At 36.9% G+C, this 16,701-nt stretch overlaps 2 protein-coding genes across 2 annotated transcripts; one reads left to right on the forward strand and one right to left on the reverse strand.

Annotated features, from left to right (window-relative positions):
- The first annotated feature begins 8,187 nt into the window (after positions 1-8,187).
- Positions 8,188-9,103, forward strand: LOC132273477 (uncharacterized). The gene has a single exon (XM_059774436.1). The coding sequence runs from the start codon at positions 8,586-8,588 to the stop codon at positions 8,952-8,954; it is 369 nt and encodes a 122-aa protein (XP_059630419.1). The 5' UTR covers positions 8,188-8,585; the 3' UTR covers positions 8,955-9,103.
- A 4,404-nt stretch (positions 9,104-13,507) lies between these two features.
- LOC132275113 (pentatricopeptide repeat-containing protein At4g14820) lies at positions 13,508-16,216 on the reverse strand. The gene is made up of 2 exons (XM_059776512.1): positions 15,467-16,216; positions 13,508-15,265 (listed from the first exon to the last, which is right to left on the reverse strand). The coding sequence occupies exons 1-2, from the start codon at positions 16,144-16,146 to the stop codon at positions 13,675-13,677; spliced, it is 2,271 nt and encodes a 756-aa protein (XP_059632495.1). The 5' UTR covers positions 16,147-16,216; the 3' UTR covers positions 13,508-13,674.
- Positions 16,217-16,701: the final 485 nt, after the last annotated feature.

Below are 16,701 nucleotides of genomic sequence, written 5' to 3' on the forward strand. Positions count from 1 at the left end.
GGAATAAGTACGGAGATAGAGGATCCCCCTGACGGAGACCTCTAGACTGGGAAAACCAATCACCGCGTTCACCATTAATCAACACAGAGTACGACACGGAGCTTACACATTCCATGATAAGGCTCACTCATCTCCCATCAAAACCCAAATAACCCATGAAGATATGCAGAAAATCCTAATTAACTCGATCATGTGCCTTGGCCATATCCAGCTTCAATGTCATTGAATAAGAGTTTCCATGTTTTTAGACTTAAGAACATGAAGGAATTCATGAGCCAAAATAATGTTATCATGAATTTGACGATTAGGTACAAAAACACTCTGATTCTCGCAAATGAGAAGATGAAGAAAGGGTTTAAAACGGTTAGCAAGGGTTTTGGAATAAAGTTTATACACCACATTACAAAGAGAGATGGGTCTGAACTTGGACATATCAGTGGGATGATAAACCTTTAGAATTAAAACTAGGATAGACAAATTAAGATTTCGGGGAAGAAAACCACCTCGGAGAAATGAATTAAATCCCTATAATAAATCTGTTTTCATCATCTCCCAATTTGATTGAAAAAAATAACGGAGTAAAGCCATCCGGGCCTGGGGCCTTAAATGGACCCATACTCTCCTCCGTAATTCAACTTCGGTACCCTCCTTAAGAAGATCATGGTTCATCTCTAGAGTGACTTTTGGATTGATCAACCGCCAAAATTCAGGATCCGCCTAAGTTGGGATAGCAGCAAATAAATTCTGGAAATAATCCTTTGCAACACTTCTAACATCATCCTTGGAATTTCTTCATTGGCCATTAGAATCAACTAAACCAATTATTTCATTTTTTCGTCTCCGAATCTGAGCTTTTCGATGAAAAAACTTCGTGTTTTTATCCCCATGCTTCAGCCATGCAACTCTGCATTTCTATAACCAAAAGATTTCTTCCTCCCTCCATGCATTACCCAGTTCTTGTTCAAGCTTGAAACAGTCAAAATTATTACAGCCGTTAAAGTTTTGTTTGAGCAGACACAACTTGTTCTCCAGTTCCTTAATTTTGAGAAAATAATTATTGCATTTACCCTTACGCTAAAGTTTGAGATCAGTTTTGCATTATTGCAATTTTTGGTCGATGCAAATCAATGGAAAGGCATGCAAAGGACGGTCCCAAGCCTTAGAAACCAGAGGCTTAAACTCCTCATCGTTGACCCATCTCGCATTGAAATGAAAGTTCCATTTATAATGAGAAATAGAATCATTAAGACATAACAAGAGGGCATTATGGTCAGAACCATGGACAGTAAGATGATGAAGCATACACCGAGGGAAAAACTGAAGCCAGTTGATAGAACACAACGCTTTATCTAGTCTTTCCATAATAAATTTGTGTGTGTAACGACCCAAATATACTGGATCCGGATCATTAAACGGGTCCTTACCTGACCTAGAATCATCCGAGGGTAATACGGTACTTTTACGTTAAATTTAAACATTAACATCCAAAAAGGGCAAGATGGTAATTTGCTACTATTCACATGGTTTGAGACCTAAAAGATAGGGCTACAAATGAGCCGAGCCGAGCCGAGCCGAGCTTTAGGCTGTTCGGGCTAGGCTCGTTTGTTTATGGGATCAGCTCGGGCTTGGGCTGAGCTTGTGATGAGCTCAAAAATTTGAGCTCGGGCTCAGGCTTGTCTTGATTTTAAAAGCTCGGACTCAGCTCGGGCTCGGCTCGTTTAACAAAAAAAAATAAAAATAAAATTCAAAATTAATTAGTATTCTACAGGCCACAATACATTTTTCCATTGCTTTATCAATTATCACATAAGCAAAAAGAAAAAGGGCAACAAAAAAAAAGGTGCAGTAGTGCAAGCTTTATGTTTCAAGAACAAATTAAGAGTTAATTTCGAAAAAAGAAAAAAGGACAAAATTGAGCATGAGTGCATTATGCATTTTCTATGAAAATACAACACATCAAAAAGTTATAAATTCCCATGATAATAATATCTATAGAACCACTGAAACATTGTATATATTAAGTAGAAAAAGAAATCATAGAGGAAAATAAGTTGGAGATAAATTAATTTAGCTACCTGTGGCCATTGAGCATTAGTCTCCATAAATTTAGAAGAAACAAAAGAAAATGCTAAACAAAATTGTCTGCAACTGCCTAAAGAATGTTTTGAGGTTGTCCAGATCCATGGAATTAAAGTGAAAATAAAGTTTTGCCAAAAAAATTAATTGATGCAGTACCTAATTGATGGCGAGGACAGAGGATGGCCAACGATGATGACGAGGATGGAGGGACAGAGGCACAGACGACGGCGGGAAACGGACAACGTCTATGGCGAAGACAGAGGACCACGGCCGATGATGACGATAACAGACGATGCGTTCAGATCTGAGAGAGAGAGTTATGGCGATTGAGTTGATTAGAGAGAGACAGAGAGGTAGTTGTGTAGATGGAAGGGTTATCGTCGCCGGTGGAGTTGATTCGTAACTCATGAGTGAGTGATAGAGAGAGAGAGACTGACGATGTTGTGAAAAAGAGGCAAATCTGAATGGTGGGGTGTAGTTTTAGGGTTTTTTGATATCTTACAAAATCAACGGATGAGATGGGTTCTAATTTAATGGGTGAGACGAAATCTTATTTGTGCTATGGATCTATGGTGGATTTTCTTTGGCCTAGTGAGTTATAATGCTTGGGCCATATTAATGAAAAATATGAGCTGGGCCAAACTTAAAAATAATATGGACTAAACATTTTAAATGTACAATAAAAACAAATGGGCCTGATATATATAGAATAGGCCTGATATATATAACGAGCCTTATACGAGCTTTGTTCACGAGCCTTAACGAGTATTAACGAGCCCATGTTCACGAGCCTATACGAGCCGAGCCCAACATTGCTTAGGCTCGGCTCGTTTAGTAAACGAGCCTAGAAATTGGGTTCGAGCTCGGCTCGTTTGCTTAATGAACGAGCCTGAGCCGAGCCCTTAACGAGCCGAGCCCGAGCTGTTCATGAACAGCTCGGTTCATTTGCAGCCCTACCAAAGGACATAAATGTCTTTTACTTGTATCACATAATAAATAAAATAAAGTCTCGGGTAACGTGGTCTTTTCGTTGGTTAAAATATAATTATTGCATTTTATTGGGTCATAAAATAAATACTTGTAACATAAATTGGGTACCAAAATATAATTTGGGAAACTAAATAGAATTCATATGTGGAACGTGAGCCGGTCGACGTATGCACATTATACATCGACTGGTCTGGGTTACGAACAGTGGAAAACCCATTGCCAAGATACCGGTTGACGTATGGAATTTTTAAGTCGACTGGTTTGGGGTCAGGATACCGGTCGACGTATGGGAAGCCATACGTCGACTGGTTTACATCGTGTGCAACAATGACCCATACTGTCAAGATACCGGTCGACGTATGGGAACCTATACATCGACCGGTTCTGGGTAATTCTCACTTCCACTTCCCACTGTCCAGTATGCACCCATATACACCAACATTTGATGATTAACCACCCACGCCACTGCACTCACGTACGAAATTAAACACATTACAACATCTAATACAATAAAACCAACCACGTTGTTAACGTAATTTGCCACACATTACTTAAAATACACAAACTGATTTAGAGTGAGTAAAACTTAATTACAATTTCTCAATAGCCATATACAAAATGAACCTCAATACACCACACGTTGCAAAAATAATACATCTTGAGTTAGTACTTTACAAAAAATTAGGTCCATTTACAAAAGATAACAAAAGAGACATTTCTCTACTCCAAGCTAAGGCTGAGGTGGATTACCGTCAGCTACTTCTTTTCCATGACATGAAAAAATGATAATTATAATAGGGTGAACGAATCGCTCAGTAGGTAGTACTTAAGACACGTCTCTTGTGTCCTCGTAAATCCAAAACAAAGCATAGAACGATAGGAATGGGGATCATATAATGCCAGGACAATATAACATGCTAACCAAATTCAAATACAATCAATGCAATGCCATGGAATGCAATGCATACCGATGTCATTTCCCATTTCCAACATTCGAAACCATCACTTTCAAACTGTTAATGTAACCCCCTTTGGTACCCCCTCAGCGCCGAGAGAAGGATTGGCTACTGTCCCTAGACCATTGGTGACTCCACAACGTCATCGTAGGGCCCAGATAGCTCAACCACGCTAGGGCAATCTCCCTAGTTCCCTCTAGGTTACATTAACCTACCGGCCCGTTGGTGATTCCGCAGCGACCAGGTTTTCATAAAACTATTTCATAAAAACTCTTTCCCAAAATTCCACTTTTTATTTCAAAGGAAAAATTCTCCCACTTCATGCCTAATACAAGTGCACGGATGCATCAATACCATGTACATGTCCATTATTCCATAACCAATTCAACTTTAGTAATCGAAGCATAGTTTCACAAGGATTCTAAAGAAATTACAACATACTTTTATACCATATAATTTTAGCAAGATGAACATATATAAATCATCCCATAAACATGCTCTTTACATAACTCATTTACCACACATAGTTGCACAATTAATGTATACACATAACAACCAACAATTTACTAAAGTTTTAAACAAATTGATCATGCACAAGACCCTTAAAATGGATTAATTCAAGAGGGATTAATTCACTAAAGCACAAGACTTCATGGATTAAGAACCCCTACCTTAATTTTAAACAAAACCCTTAAAATGAGTTCAAATTTTTAAAGTCCCTAGGAAGGCTCAAAGCTGGAATTTCTGTTATACACGCGTAGAGCTCGTCGTGCTCTTCGTTTTACCTCAAACAGCACTCAAAAACTCCAAGGATTGAAGATGGAATCAAGTTTCAAAGATTTGAAGTAAAATGAAAAAGAAAAAGCAAGAACAAGAGTGAGTGAGAGGAACTTACGGGAGAGAGAAATGAGAAGGCAGAATTGTGGTCTCTAAACCACTTTTGATATAGTGGTGGGCCTCACGTATTTTATTTCTTTTCTGTTTATCTTTTACTTGAAATTTTACACCATATAAAATGCATCACCATTTAAATGTCACACTATCATATAAATTAAGATGCACCAAATGCAATTGGACCCAACCACAATCCCACACGCAAAACGTGAAAAGACAGAAATACCCTTACTTCGACGAAATTCCAGAAAAATGAAAAGTGTAGAAAATCAGAAACGTCACAGTGTGTTTGTCTCTTATTTCGCCAGGTAAAGGGAAAACCCTTGAACCGTAGATCATAAGGTTCAGTCATCAACAAACTGCTTGAATTCCTTAAGCATCCAACCTTATTTCATAAGGCCTCCTCGCTTTTCATCTTTATGAAACAAAGCGTTGAAGTCTCCCATCAAAATCCATTTGGGCCCTAACTGAAAAGATAAGCTATGAATATAGCTCAACTGAGAAAACCGTTCCCTCTCAATACAAGCACCATACACCCCTCTGAAAAACCATAGACAATTACCTTTTTCCCCTACAATCTTGCATGTAATTTGAAATTCAATAAAATCAATGATAGTAATCTGCTAAGCCTTCGAAAATAACAGAGCCAAATCACCAGCTCGACCAACAGATGGCACCTCAAAGGATTCGTACGTTTCCAGGAAAACTCTAATTTTTTCCACACGATCCCCAACGTTCTTAGTTTCATAAAGAAAAATCAGAAGAGGGTTATGAAGGTGAACTAACCTTCTCAACTAGGAAACTGTCAGGGGGTTCCCCAAACCCTGACAATTTTACACCAGAACCCTCATTGAGGGGGTTGAGGCCATTCGAGGTTGGATACCACCACCAATTTGGAAGACATGGGAGAATTGGTAACAGCGGACGGCGCACTTACTAAACAGGGCACCATCATTTTTGTTTTCTTTGGATCTGACGATTTAGGCTCGCTGATGCCATCTGACTTTCTTTTGAGCTGAGGAGATGCCTCCACAAAATGAGTCCCAGAAATCTTCCTCGCTTTCCTTTTCCACGATCGGTGCCCAGCAGATTCCTCCAAACACGAAGACAGAAACGAATGATGATTAAAGGTAACCATCGGGTCTAACCCATAAGGATCCATCTCATCTAGATACATAGAAGTGCAATTTAATTGGGTGTTATTTGTACTTGGACTGTCACCTGGATCAAGAGGAAACATTGGGCCTGGTATGAGTTAGTCTTTAGGACATGGGTTATGGAGTGGGGCTGTAGTGGAAGAAATATGAGATTGACCTGTACTAAGAGGCCCAATCATTGTATGACCCGTATTAATCATACCAAAAGAAACTAGACTAACAGCTGTAAAATCTTGAGCCCCACCCCCGCCATCTGATGTCAGAGTCTTCTGCGGGTTCAAGTGCGTGGATACATTATTGGCCACCACTTTTCCATCCGCGTGGAGAGACCGAACCCCAAAAGTCGTAGGGTAGGTAGAAATTAGATTGTAATCACATAGGGAATTAATGGAGTCTCTGTTGCCGCTGCTTGTGTCACCGATCAAAGGACCCGTCGTCGAAAAAACTGAATCTGTAGATGAGAGCTCATGGACGGAGAAAAGCTTGAACCGCTTTGGATTTTCATAAGTTTGCCAGACTTGCCTGATGCCCTTAACCAGTCACTAAATTACCGCTCATCAATAGGCTCAGCCGTTTTTCCCAGACATGAACGTACCTCTTGGCCAACTCTACCACAATAATAACAAAGGGACGAGAGGCGTTCATATTTAAACTTCGTCCATGTCTTAATGCCCTCGTGCTGGATTTTGAGTCCTCGCCGGAAAGGCTTGGATAAATCCACTCCTACTCTGATTCGGAGATAAATGTTTCAAGCAAAATAATATAAATTACGTCACCTCGAATGGCACTAATAGAGTGCTGGCCGAGGACTTTTCAACAATCAAGTCAATGCTTTCGATCGTATAATAAAAAAATAATTATGTATTAAATATTTAAAAAACATTCTTGTACCTTGTTTGGTGGCCATCAACCATATTTATGGTTGCATCGGAATCCAGATGGTTATATAGATGTCGATTAGGAAGATTCAGTTTATCTTTTTTAACTGAGCCCCCCCCCCCTATCTTTGTCAACTGAATGATGAAGCCTCATCATTATGGTAACTTTTTCACGAAGTCGAAGGGAACAGTATGATCAAAGCAGCTAGGCAAATATAGGGTCATTTTTTTTCCATCACTAATAATAGTTTTTTGTTTTTAATAACTAAAAATTAAAATTGTACAAAAACTTATTTAACTATAGTTTTCTAAAAAAAAAAAAAAAATTCAAGAAACATGTTTTTAAAAATAATTTTCTATTTTCTGAATTCTTCAAAAAGTTAGTAGGTCCTAAAATATTGTTGTTGTACATTTTTTTTTTTCCCTTTTCCTTCTATATTTGTTAAATACTTTACATAGATTTCTTTGTATGATCTTATTCTCCATTCTTCTTCATCATTTTTTTATTTTTTTTATTTAACCATTGAACCCCTCTAAGGCATGACCTTTAGACGCACACCTAGCAGTTAAATCACGATTGAACTAGCGCAAACCTATCACCAATTCCCGAATAAGTCACTGGCAATCCAATAAGAGTTCTACTTTCAATGTGCCTTCTAAGTGTCGAACTCAGGACATCCTCCTCCAAAGTGCATATCTCACGAGAAAAACTTAAATGAACCGATTGTACTGATGACATAGTATCATCAACTTATTATTAAATAATGTCAATGTAGTGATAAGATCTACAAAAATAAAACATTTTTAGTCATGTAACAAGATACAATTAATATCCACAGTTCCAATCCATTAGAACAATCATTGGTCAATGGAGTATGGTTGTGATGTTGTCCCTAGTGTTAGCTAGGCTATTAAATAATAAGAAAGTGAAGTGGTCAACAAATGCATACAATCAAGACAGCCAAACAAAACAAGCACAAGCCAGAAGTGTAGCTAGTGAAGAGCCACCAATTCATCAAGTGAAGCCAAAAACCAAGCCATTCAACCATCTCAACCGAAAGTAACTGTCAATCAACCATAATAAATTAAGTAAAAAAAAACTACCTCCAAGGTAACAATGGAAAGAAAGAATACAAAAGAAAATGACAAAGACCAGAGAGCATCCAATCCAATTCATTAGCCTCTCAATTTAGTTTTAAATTCTAGAAAGGGCCAAACATGAGGTCCCCAAGACCACATTGTCTCATTTTCCACTGCCTCATGTCCCTTAGAACATGGAGGAAATTATGGCAGCTTTCCCTGCTATAAGTTCCTCCCCTCTGTCTCTATCTTTCTCTCCCCCTCTCTCTCTCTTTCCATACTATATGCCAACCTCAAAACCTCTTTAACAACACCAAACACTTCTTAGTTCTTATGCCAACAAAGCCATCAATCCCAACTGAGAAACCATAGCCAAAAAGAGAGGAAAAAAAAGATAAAGAAACAAGTCCACTTTATTAGCACTTTTTTTTTTAAGCCATAACATATCCTAGTAGAAAAGTAGACATTATTCGCGAAAATTCCGCAGTCACTTTTCTTGAAAATCTTTGTAGTTGTGAGATTTTTTCGCTAGTGAAGAAGAAAAAAGAGAGATGGATATTGAATTGGCAAAGTGTGATTGTTGTGGACTGAAAGAGGATTGCACCCAAGAGTACATAAGCGAAGTGAAGGCGAAATTCGATGGGAAATGGCTATGTGGGCTGTGCTCTGAAGCTGTTAGAGATGAAGTAAACAGAGGAAAGAAGCCATTTGAGATGGAAGAAGCTGTGAAGGCTCACATGTCATTTTGTCGTAAATATAAATCGAACCCTGCCATTCGAGTTGCTGATGGGATGAGGCAGATGCTGAGGAGAAGGTCAGGTGATACGTCGTCCTCACCATCTTCTTCTTCTTCCAAGAAGTACTCAAGATCAGTGAGCACGTCACAAGTCGGAGACAATTCTTCCTTCTCTTATTACTAGTTTATAATGTTAACAAATTAACGAGGCCCTCACTTTTTGTTCCAATAAGGTTTGACAGCTTGTCTTTCATGGCTAAATTTCATCTTTGTCTTGTACAGGAGATGTTATCTCAATGAAGGCTTCTTCCTAGTTTTGTTTTGTTCTTGAAATTAATATATATGTTCATACTTTGTTTTCCTATCTTCACTTTACCCAAAATAAGTCAAATGGTATTTGAAAAATAAATCATACCTTTTAATTTTTTTTTTTTCCCCAAATGTAGACATTAGGCCTTTTGCATTTCAATTCCTGCCTGTTTTTCCAAGAAAAAGAATTTCAATCCCTGGCAGGTAAAGTTGAATTTTTCTCATTTTTTTTTCCTTCTATTTTTAATGAAAATCACAATATTATTCATTTGATAATTGTTTGACAATGAACTTGAATTTACATGATGGAAGGGAAAAGTCACTCTCTGTCTTTCTCTTCCTTTCCTGTTTTTACTGAAGTTTAAAGTATCAAGTGTACTTTGTAATTCACAAACCTGGGATGTTACAAAGATTCAAATATTATATTTGGGTTGAAAGGAGAAAAAAAAAAATAAATTTTGAATTCTGAAAATATAGGTCTCATTTTGCAGAAGATATTTCTCCTACCTTTTATGCATTCATAGTCCCTGTTTTGGTTTGCTTCAGTTTCAAATCCCAGGAAAAAAAAATAATAATGATAAACAATTAAGACCGACAAATCAAAACTGCTGTATGCATATAAAAAATACATCAGCATGGGTCAACCTCCTACTACACTTGAAGGACTAATTAAGCATTATTCTAAATGCTTAAATCGTTGAGTAAAAAAGGTAATAGTTTTTTAATCACCCACTGAGATAAATGGTTGAAAAAAGGGATTAAATAATTTACACTTGAAAGACTAATTAAGCATTATTCTATATGCTTCAATTGTTGAGCTAAAAAAGAGAGTAATTTTTTAATCATCCACTAAGATAAATGGTTGAAAAAGGGGATCAAATAATTTGTCTGAATATCTACGGCCTCATAATGATAAAGTGGATTCGAGAATATTAAACTTGTACATGATTCAGAAGAAATCACTAAATCTTTGGATGATCATCAGCCTATTGACCGACCATCTGTTTCATGTCCTTAAATAAGAAGCCAAACTTCCCCCTCCTTTATTACCGCGATTAAAATTGTTGCTGAGGTGTGGTGCCATCGACAGCATCCCCGGTTTGTAGTCTGGGGGTTCCTAAGGGGCCCTACCCAGGAGAGTTCCGGTGCCAGCAAAAAAATAAATAAATAAGAAGCCAAACAATGCTCCTTTTCTGCTGAAAATAATGAACCACTTCACCTACTTGGTCAATAAACAAAACAAAACTAAATATGAAACTCAAATAATCAAAACTTACTGTCATGATATCAGTAATATATATCCCTTCCAAAGAAACCAGCCAAATAAATCAATTCAGGAGAAAAAGATAGTCCCGACAGCGTATAAATTTCATTTAAGTGATCAACATCAATAAAACAGGATTATACACAACAAATTTCGCCATGTTTCTTTAATGGTACGTCAATTTTCCATTGTTTCTCGAATAGTATTTGTTGAAAGAGAAAAAAAAAATATCCATATAGTCTAAAAATGTTAAATGATGACAGATACACAACATTGACAATATCTCGAGCAGGCAACATAAATGACAATAGGTTGAAGTTGTTGCTGTCACAACTATTTAGGTGACAACAATGCTTCACCACAAATTATGGCGCGGCATCTCAAGTTGGGACATTTCGTATAGTCTAGTCAAACAGAGAATGCAATATAATATGCATGAGAAACAATGTAGCAATTTTTTTTTTTACTTTTTTAACAGCATCTATGAGGAGGTGTTGTTTCGACTTCAAATGGAATGGCTTTGGGTAAAATTTTAATTTTGATGCTAGTGTATCAAGCTCAAGTTGGTCAATATTATCCATCAGATCAGTAAAAGAGTGATTTTTGGGTGAAGTGGTTCTTAAATAAATACACACCACCTGACTTTTGGAAGTTTGTAAGGCATGTTAGAGGGTGAAAGGAAAACATCCCAAGGGTTATGTTTTTACCATTGCGGTCCATAAGTTTTGGAGGTACCAGCTGTGCATAAGCCAGTGAGATATTTGGTACAACAACTAACTATTCTCCACTTTCATATTACCAAACCATGCTCACTCCCTTACTAAAAAGATATACTTATGAAATAGGAGTAGGTTGATTATGGTTGCCATTTCACACACCTTTGACTACTTCAGGCATATGTGTCTACTGGGAATATCAATGAACTGGTGATAGGTAGCATCTGTTCCACTTCCATAGATTAATTTAAGAGATGTCTGATGCTCCACTAAAAGGGCTAGCCCAGTGCACGAGGCTCCTATCATTATAGAGTATAGGGAGAGTCAAATGTACGTTGTCTTACCTCTGTACTAATGGAGTAACCTTATCGTTGAACCAATGTCCACCCTATCATCCTCCTAAGATTATAATTACAAAACAATATATATATATATATATATATATATATATATATATATATATATATATATTTTCAAATGTGAGGATTTTTTTATGCCCCGCCATAAGTTGTAGACAAGTGGCTGATTTGAAATGTTCTACTTCAATGGAATTCATGGAACATGGTAACAATAATTGATGGAGGAGAATTAATAGACTAGTAGGACTGAGATTTTCACCCTTGACTTCCCAGAATAAGAATAAGAAGAAGATATGATGATAAGAGAATATCACAAAAATTGTAGCCCTATCAATTAAGGATAGACCAAAAAGGGAGATAAAAAGGCAATTTGATTAGTCAGAACCTCTCTAAGAAATCTTCCCTTTCCATATTTGGATTTCAAAATAGTTTCAAATTTTAAGGGAAGTGGCTCCTCTTTTTCAACAATCCATTTTTTTGATTATGTCTTCCACATTCTAACAATTTATCAACTTGCAACATTTAAAAAAAAGTAGTACTATAAAAGCTTCTTGTACAATTGTATTTCAAATGAAAGGCTTTACAGTGTATGACCATCATCCAAAGAAAGGAATTGCAGCAGATATGAGATCATTAAATAAAATGTGTTCATCAGACAAAAATATATAACAGATATTAGGAGCAAGACTCTTTCCTGTCCAACTTTGGTAGCTAGTGAGGATGATATCTACATGATCAACAACAAAGTACTTGAATATAAACAAAGAGAAGCTTGTCAATGTAATGACCTAAGCATGCATGTCTCAAGTTTCATTGGCAGAACCTTAGTCTGATTTTTTACCCTTTGAGATGATCAATTGTTGTACTGACCACTTTCTAGAACTCAAAAGCTAATTAAAGTGTGCACTTAAATTGCCTAGTGTTAAAGATCAAACAAGGAAAAAGCTCTAGTAGAAACAAACATTTTCAAGAATGCTGAACAAATAATGTTAAACATATATGTAGTGCTTTAAGCAAATTTTAAATAATTCAGAAAAGAAGTTTGAGTATATGTGATAAGAAAATGCTTTTGAAAACACACACACACACAAAGAAAAGAAAGAAAGAAGAAGAAGAAGCAAAAACTGAATATCACCAATAGGCTCTAGCCTAGATGGTATAAGCTCTCCTTTCTTCTTGGGAGGTTGAGTGTTCGAGTCCCAATATTGACAAAAATATAGTGGGAACTAAAAGAAAAGTAACCAATAGATATATTCACGTGAATGATCAATAGACACACGTAATATTCACCTGAATGTATTTGTGGTTACTTTTCTTTTTTATTATTTCATCAGCTTAGTATTTTGGCTTACTAACTTTTTTGTATATGAGGAGCCAAGATTCATGGACAGGTTTGATGCTGACTAAAAATGATAGCATTTCCTACAATACGAATGATGTCATCTAGATTGGCACCGGTGCGATGCTAGCCGAGGACACAAGAACAACCTTGATTGGTGCTGTGCCAGCCAAGGACCCTACGGACAATCAAGTCAGATATATGCTTTGTGAAAGCAATTGAATGCTATGTTTAATTGTCGTATTTAATTTACCCCATTTATTTAACCATGGCAAGAAAAGAAAACCCACATCCCAACCCTTCTTTCCTTTCCTTTCCTTTCCATTCCTAGCGGGACTAAAAGCCTCTCATTAGTGTACAATATTTGGTGTTCAATTAAGAGACGTTTGTTTTCTTTGCATAAATACAATCATGCAAGAGATACCATTAATCTACAGTCCTTGGTGGTCGATTAAGGGGTGTTTGTTTTCTTCTTTGTATAAATACAATCACGCAAGTATTTGCTGTTAAGTTTTACTAAGTTTTTGTAATGAAATCCTTGTGAAAAGTGATTCCAAACTCATTTTCATGCTAACAAGATAATAAATTTATGCCATTGGCTTAAATGTGTTCATGATTTTACTTGAGAATGGTCTGATGGTAGGGTCAGATATTCTATTCAAGAGGCAAATAATTCATGGGTATACACAAAAAAATGATGCAAAGATGTCTGTTTATGATCCAAAATCACTCATTTGCAGAAATCAACTGGTTTGTTTGTGTGTTCTTGCTGGTTGTTTTTTCCTAAATGCAACTGCACAATCACATGGAGAAATATTAGCAACTTAAGCATACACAACTATTAGTTATTTTATCATTTAAATGAAAGTTTTTTTTTTTTTAACTGGGAATAAAATGTAATTACATAAATGAAAGTGTCACCAGTAATCTTTACAAGAACAGACACCATCTTTATAATGGTGAAACCTAGTCCTATCTCTCACAACAATTTGTCTCTCATATACCTTAGATACCAACTTCATAAATGTATGACAGTCTTCACAAATCCTAAGATTCTTAACAATACGAATGGGAGACCCTTTCTCTCCTCTCATCAGCCCATAACAAAGTGCTAACTTCTCACTGTGCCATAAAACAACTTCCTTCTTTTCATCTTCCTCCAAATCAACCAAAACACTACAGGTATTTGGAGCATAACCAGCCAGCTTCAACTCACTAACTACCTCTTCTAACTTGGCATAGATCTCATCTGTTTGTTTATGATTTCTATCTGCCATAAAAAACTCATGTAACTCATTGTTCAATTCAATCCTGCTACATCCCCGCTCCTTGGATATGCCTCGATGTTTCATCAATTTTCTCACCTCTCCAACATCTTCCCATCTCCTTTCTTTAGCATATATGTTCGATAAGATTATATGGGCCCCATCATGATCCGGATCCAACTCAAGAAGCCGTTTTGCAGCGTATTCACCTAATTCTAATTCACCATGAACCTGGCAAGCAGACATTAGAGATCCCCATATCACAACATTAGGTGCCAAAGGCATTGTCTCTACAACCTCAAGAGCTTCTCTAAGTAGACTAGCACGGCCAAAGAGGTCTACCATGCATCCATAGTGCTCATGTTTGGGTTTGATGTTGTATTCATTCACCATTGAAGCAAAAATTTTCCGGCCCTCCTCAACCAATCCTGCATGGCTACAAGCATAAAGCACCCCCACAAAAGTTACCCAATTGGGCTCTATATTTTCATTTTTCATTTGATAGAAAAGCTTCAAGGCAGTAGTTGCATCCCCATGCACGGCAAATGCATTGATTATACTGGTCCAAGATATCACATTCTTTCTACGCATTCTATTGAAGATTCCTCTTGCTCTTTCCAAACTCCCACATTTAGCATACATATCAATAAGAGCATTATTAACAAGCAAAGCTTCTCCAAACCCATTTTTATTAACATACATATGGATCCAATTGGCTTTATTCAACGCGCCAAGATGAGCACAAGCTGAGATAACACTCAACATGGTGACTTGGTCAGGTTTTATTCTCAAAATTTCCATGTCATTGAACAATTTTAGAGCTTGTTCAGGCCAATCACTCTCTGCATAACCAGCGATCATTGCACTCCAACAGACCAAATCCTTCTCAACTATTTTATTGAAAATCACTCGAGCAGCATCAACCTGTCCCACTTTGCAATACCCAGAAACCATGGCAGTGGAGACAACAATGTTTTTCGGTGACTTATCAAACAAATCCCGAGCCAAATCCATGCAGCCACAATTTGCATACATGTTGACAAGAGCACTCTGCAAGTAAGAGTCGACCACAATATTCTTCTCAGTAATGAATTGATGGATTGCTTTCCCATAAATTAAATTTCTAGCACGGCCACATGCAGAAAGAACAGTTGAAAGAATTATCCCATCTGGTTCCACATTGGAGATCTTCATCTCTTCAAATAGTGTCAAGACATCGTCAAAGAGCCCATTCCGACAGTAACTGTGTTACAAGTTATAATTGAGAGAATTAGCAAATTAAAAAGTATTCAGATGAATGAGAAATGAAAGTCAATTTGATCAGAAAATTTTTTTAAGCATTCTTCCAATGATGACATTACTTCAAAACGAACAATACCAAAAGCACAATATTTATACGACCATACTAGCAATTCAATCTATTATTGTAAAAACCATATCATACCCATCAATCATAATGTTCCATGTTATGGCATCTCGATGAGACATTTTATCGAACACCAACCGTGCATCCAAAATTTGACCACACGCAGCGTACATTCCAACCAAAGCCGTCTGAACAAATGGGTCCGTGTCAAAACCCAACTTGGAAGCCAACCCATGAATCTCCATCCCTTCAATGTACGCCGAAAATTTAGACGCCGCCTTCAATAGCGGAGGGAAGCTAAACGTGTCAATACCCAACCCATCTCCCCTCAATTTCCCATACAGCAAAAGGGTCTTCTCTGGTTGGACACTGCGCGACAGTTCGCGCAATAGACGATTACAGATATGGGTTTCGGGGCTGGACATTTGGTTGAAAACGGAGAGAGCATAGTCGAGGCCGGAAGAGAGAGCGCAAGAAGAGACGATGAGTTTGAGGAGGAGGGAGTTAGAGCGGTCGAGACCGGACCGGAGGATTTGGGCGTGGATTTGTTTGATGTGGGTGAGGGAGGTGGCTGCTGTGAGAGATGTGTGGAGGTGGTGGTGGTGGGGGTGGTGGAGGGTGGTGGAGCTTGGGTGGGAAGGAAATGTTAAGATGGGTTGGCTCATGGTGGCCAATGCCATGGCATGTACTAGGGATATTTTGTTGAATGATTGTGTGGAATTTTTGGAGAGAGAAAAGGAGGGAAATACACCAGACATGGAGGGATTTACAGTCAACCTTTTTGTTATTTACTCATCCCCTATTTTCAAAATGTTGTACATTGATAGTAGGTTAAAAAGTCTCTCCCTCAACACTGCTTTAGACCAATAATAAATAGATACTCGTCCATTATCATGATACATTTATCAGTATTATATTTACTTTTATTTTTTTATTTTATAATTGAAAAAGATTTATCCATATGTTATTGATATAAGATTTTAATGGTTAAATCCATATCCATTTTATTCATTTGGAAATTAAACTTTCATCATTCACTTTGAAAAATTAAAAAATAATCGGACCATAGTAAATTATCTTTTTACATTATCTCTTTTACTAATAGTCATTTCCTCTATTATGTTTTAATTTATAATCATAACTTCATTTCACATTATTATTATTATTATTTATTTTATTTATTACAATTAAAAATTAAACTTTCTAATGTCATGTCTATTTTTTTTTTTTTTTGTATGGTCATTTTTTTTGGATTAAAATCATAAAACTGCTTTTAATGTTAAATTAAAATGCTAATAATTATTATTGAAATT

This window comes from Cornus florida, unplaced genomic scaffold (assembly GCF_030987335.1).
Source record: "Cornus florida cultivar Cherokee Brave unplaced genomic scaffold, ASM3098733v1 CherokeeBrave_3.0.0_Hap2_Chr09, whole genome shotgun sequence".
In the NCBI taxonomy this organism is placed as follows: domain Eukaryota; kingdom Viridiplantae; phylum Streptophyta; class Magnoliopsida; order Cornales; family Cornaceae; genus Cornus; species Cornus florida.

Excerpts from the sequence above, each read along its gene's own strand:
- LOC132273477 (XM_059774436.1), top strand. The coding sequence starts at position 8,586 with ATGGATATTGAATTGGCAAAGTGTGATTGTTGTGGACTGAAAGAGGAT.
- LOC132275113 (XM_059776512.1), bottom strand. The coding sequence starts at position 16,146 with ATGTCTGGTGTATTTCCCTCCTTTTCTCTCTCCAAAAATTCCACACAA. Across the intron at positions 15,266-15,466 it reads TGGAACATTATGATTGATGG|TTACTGTCGGAATGGGCTCT; the intron begins GTATGATATGGT and ends CTTGTAACACAG.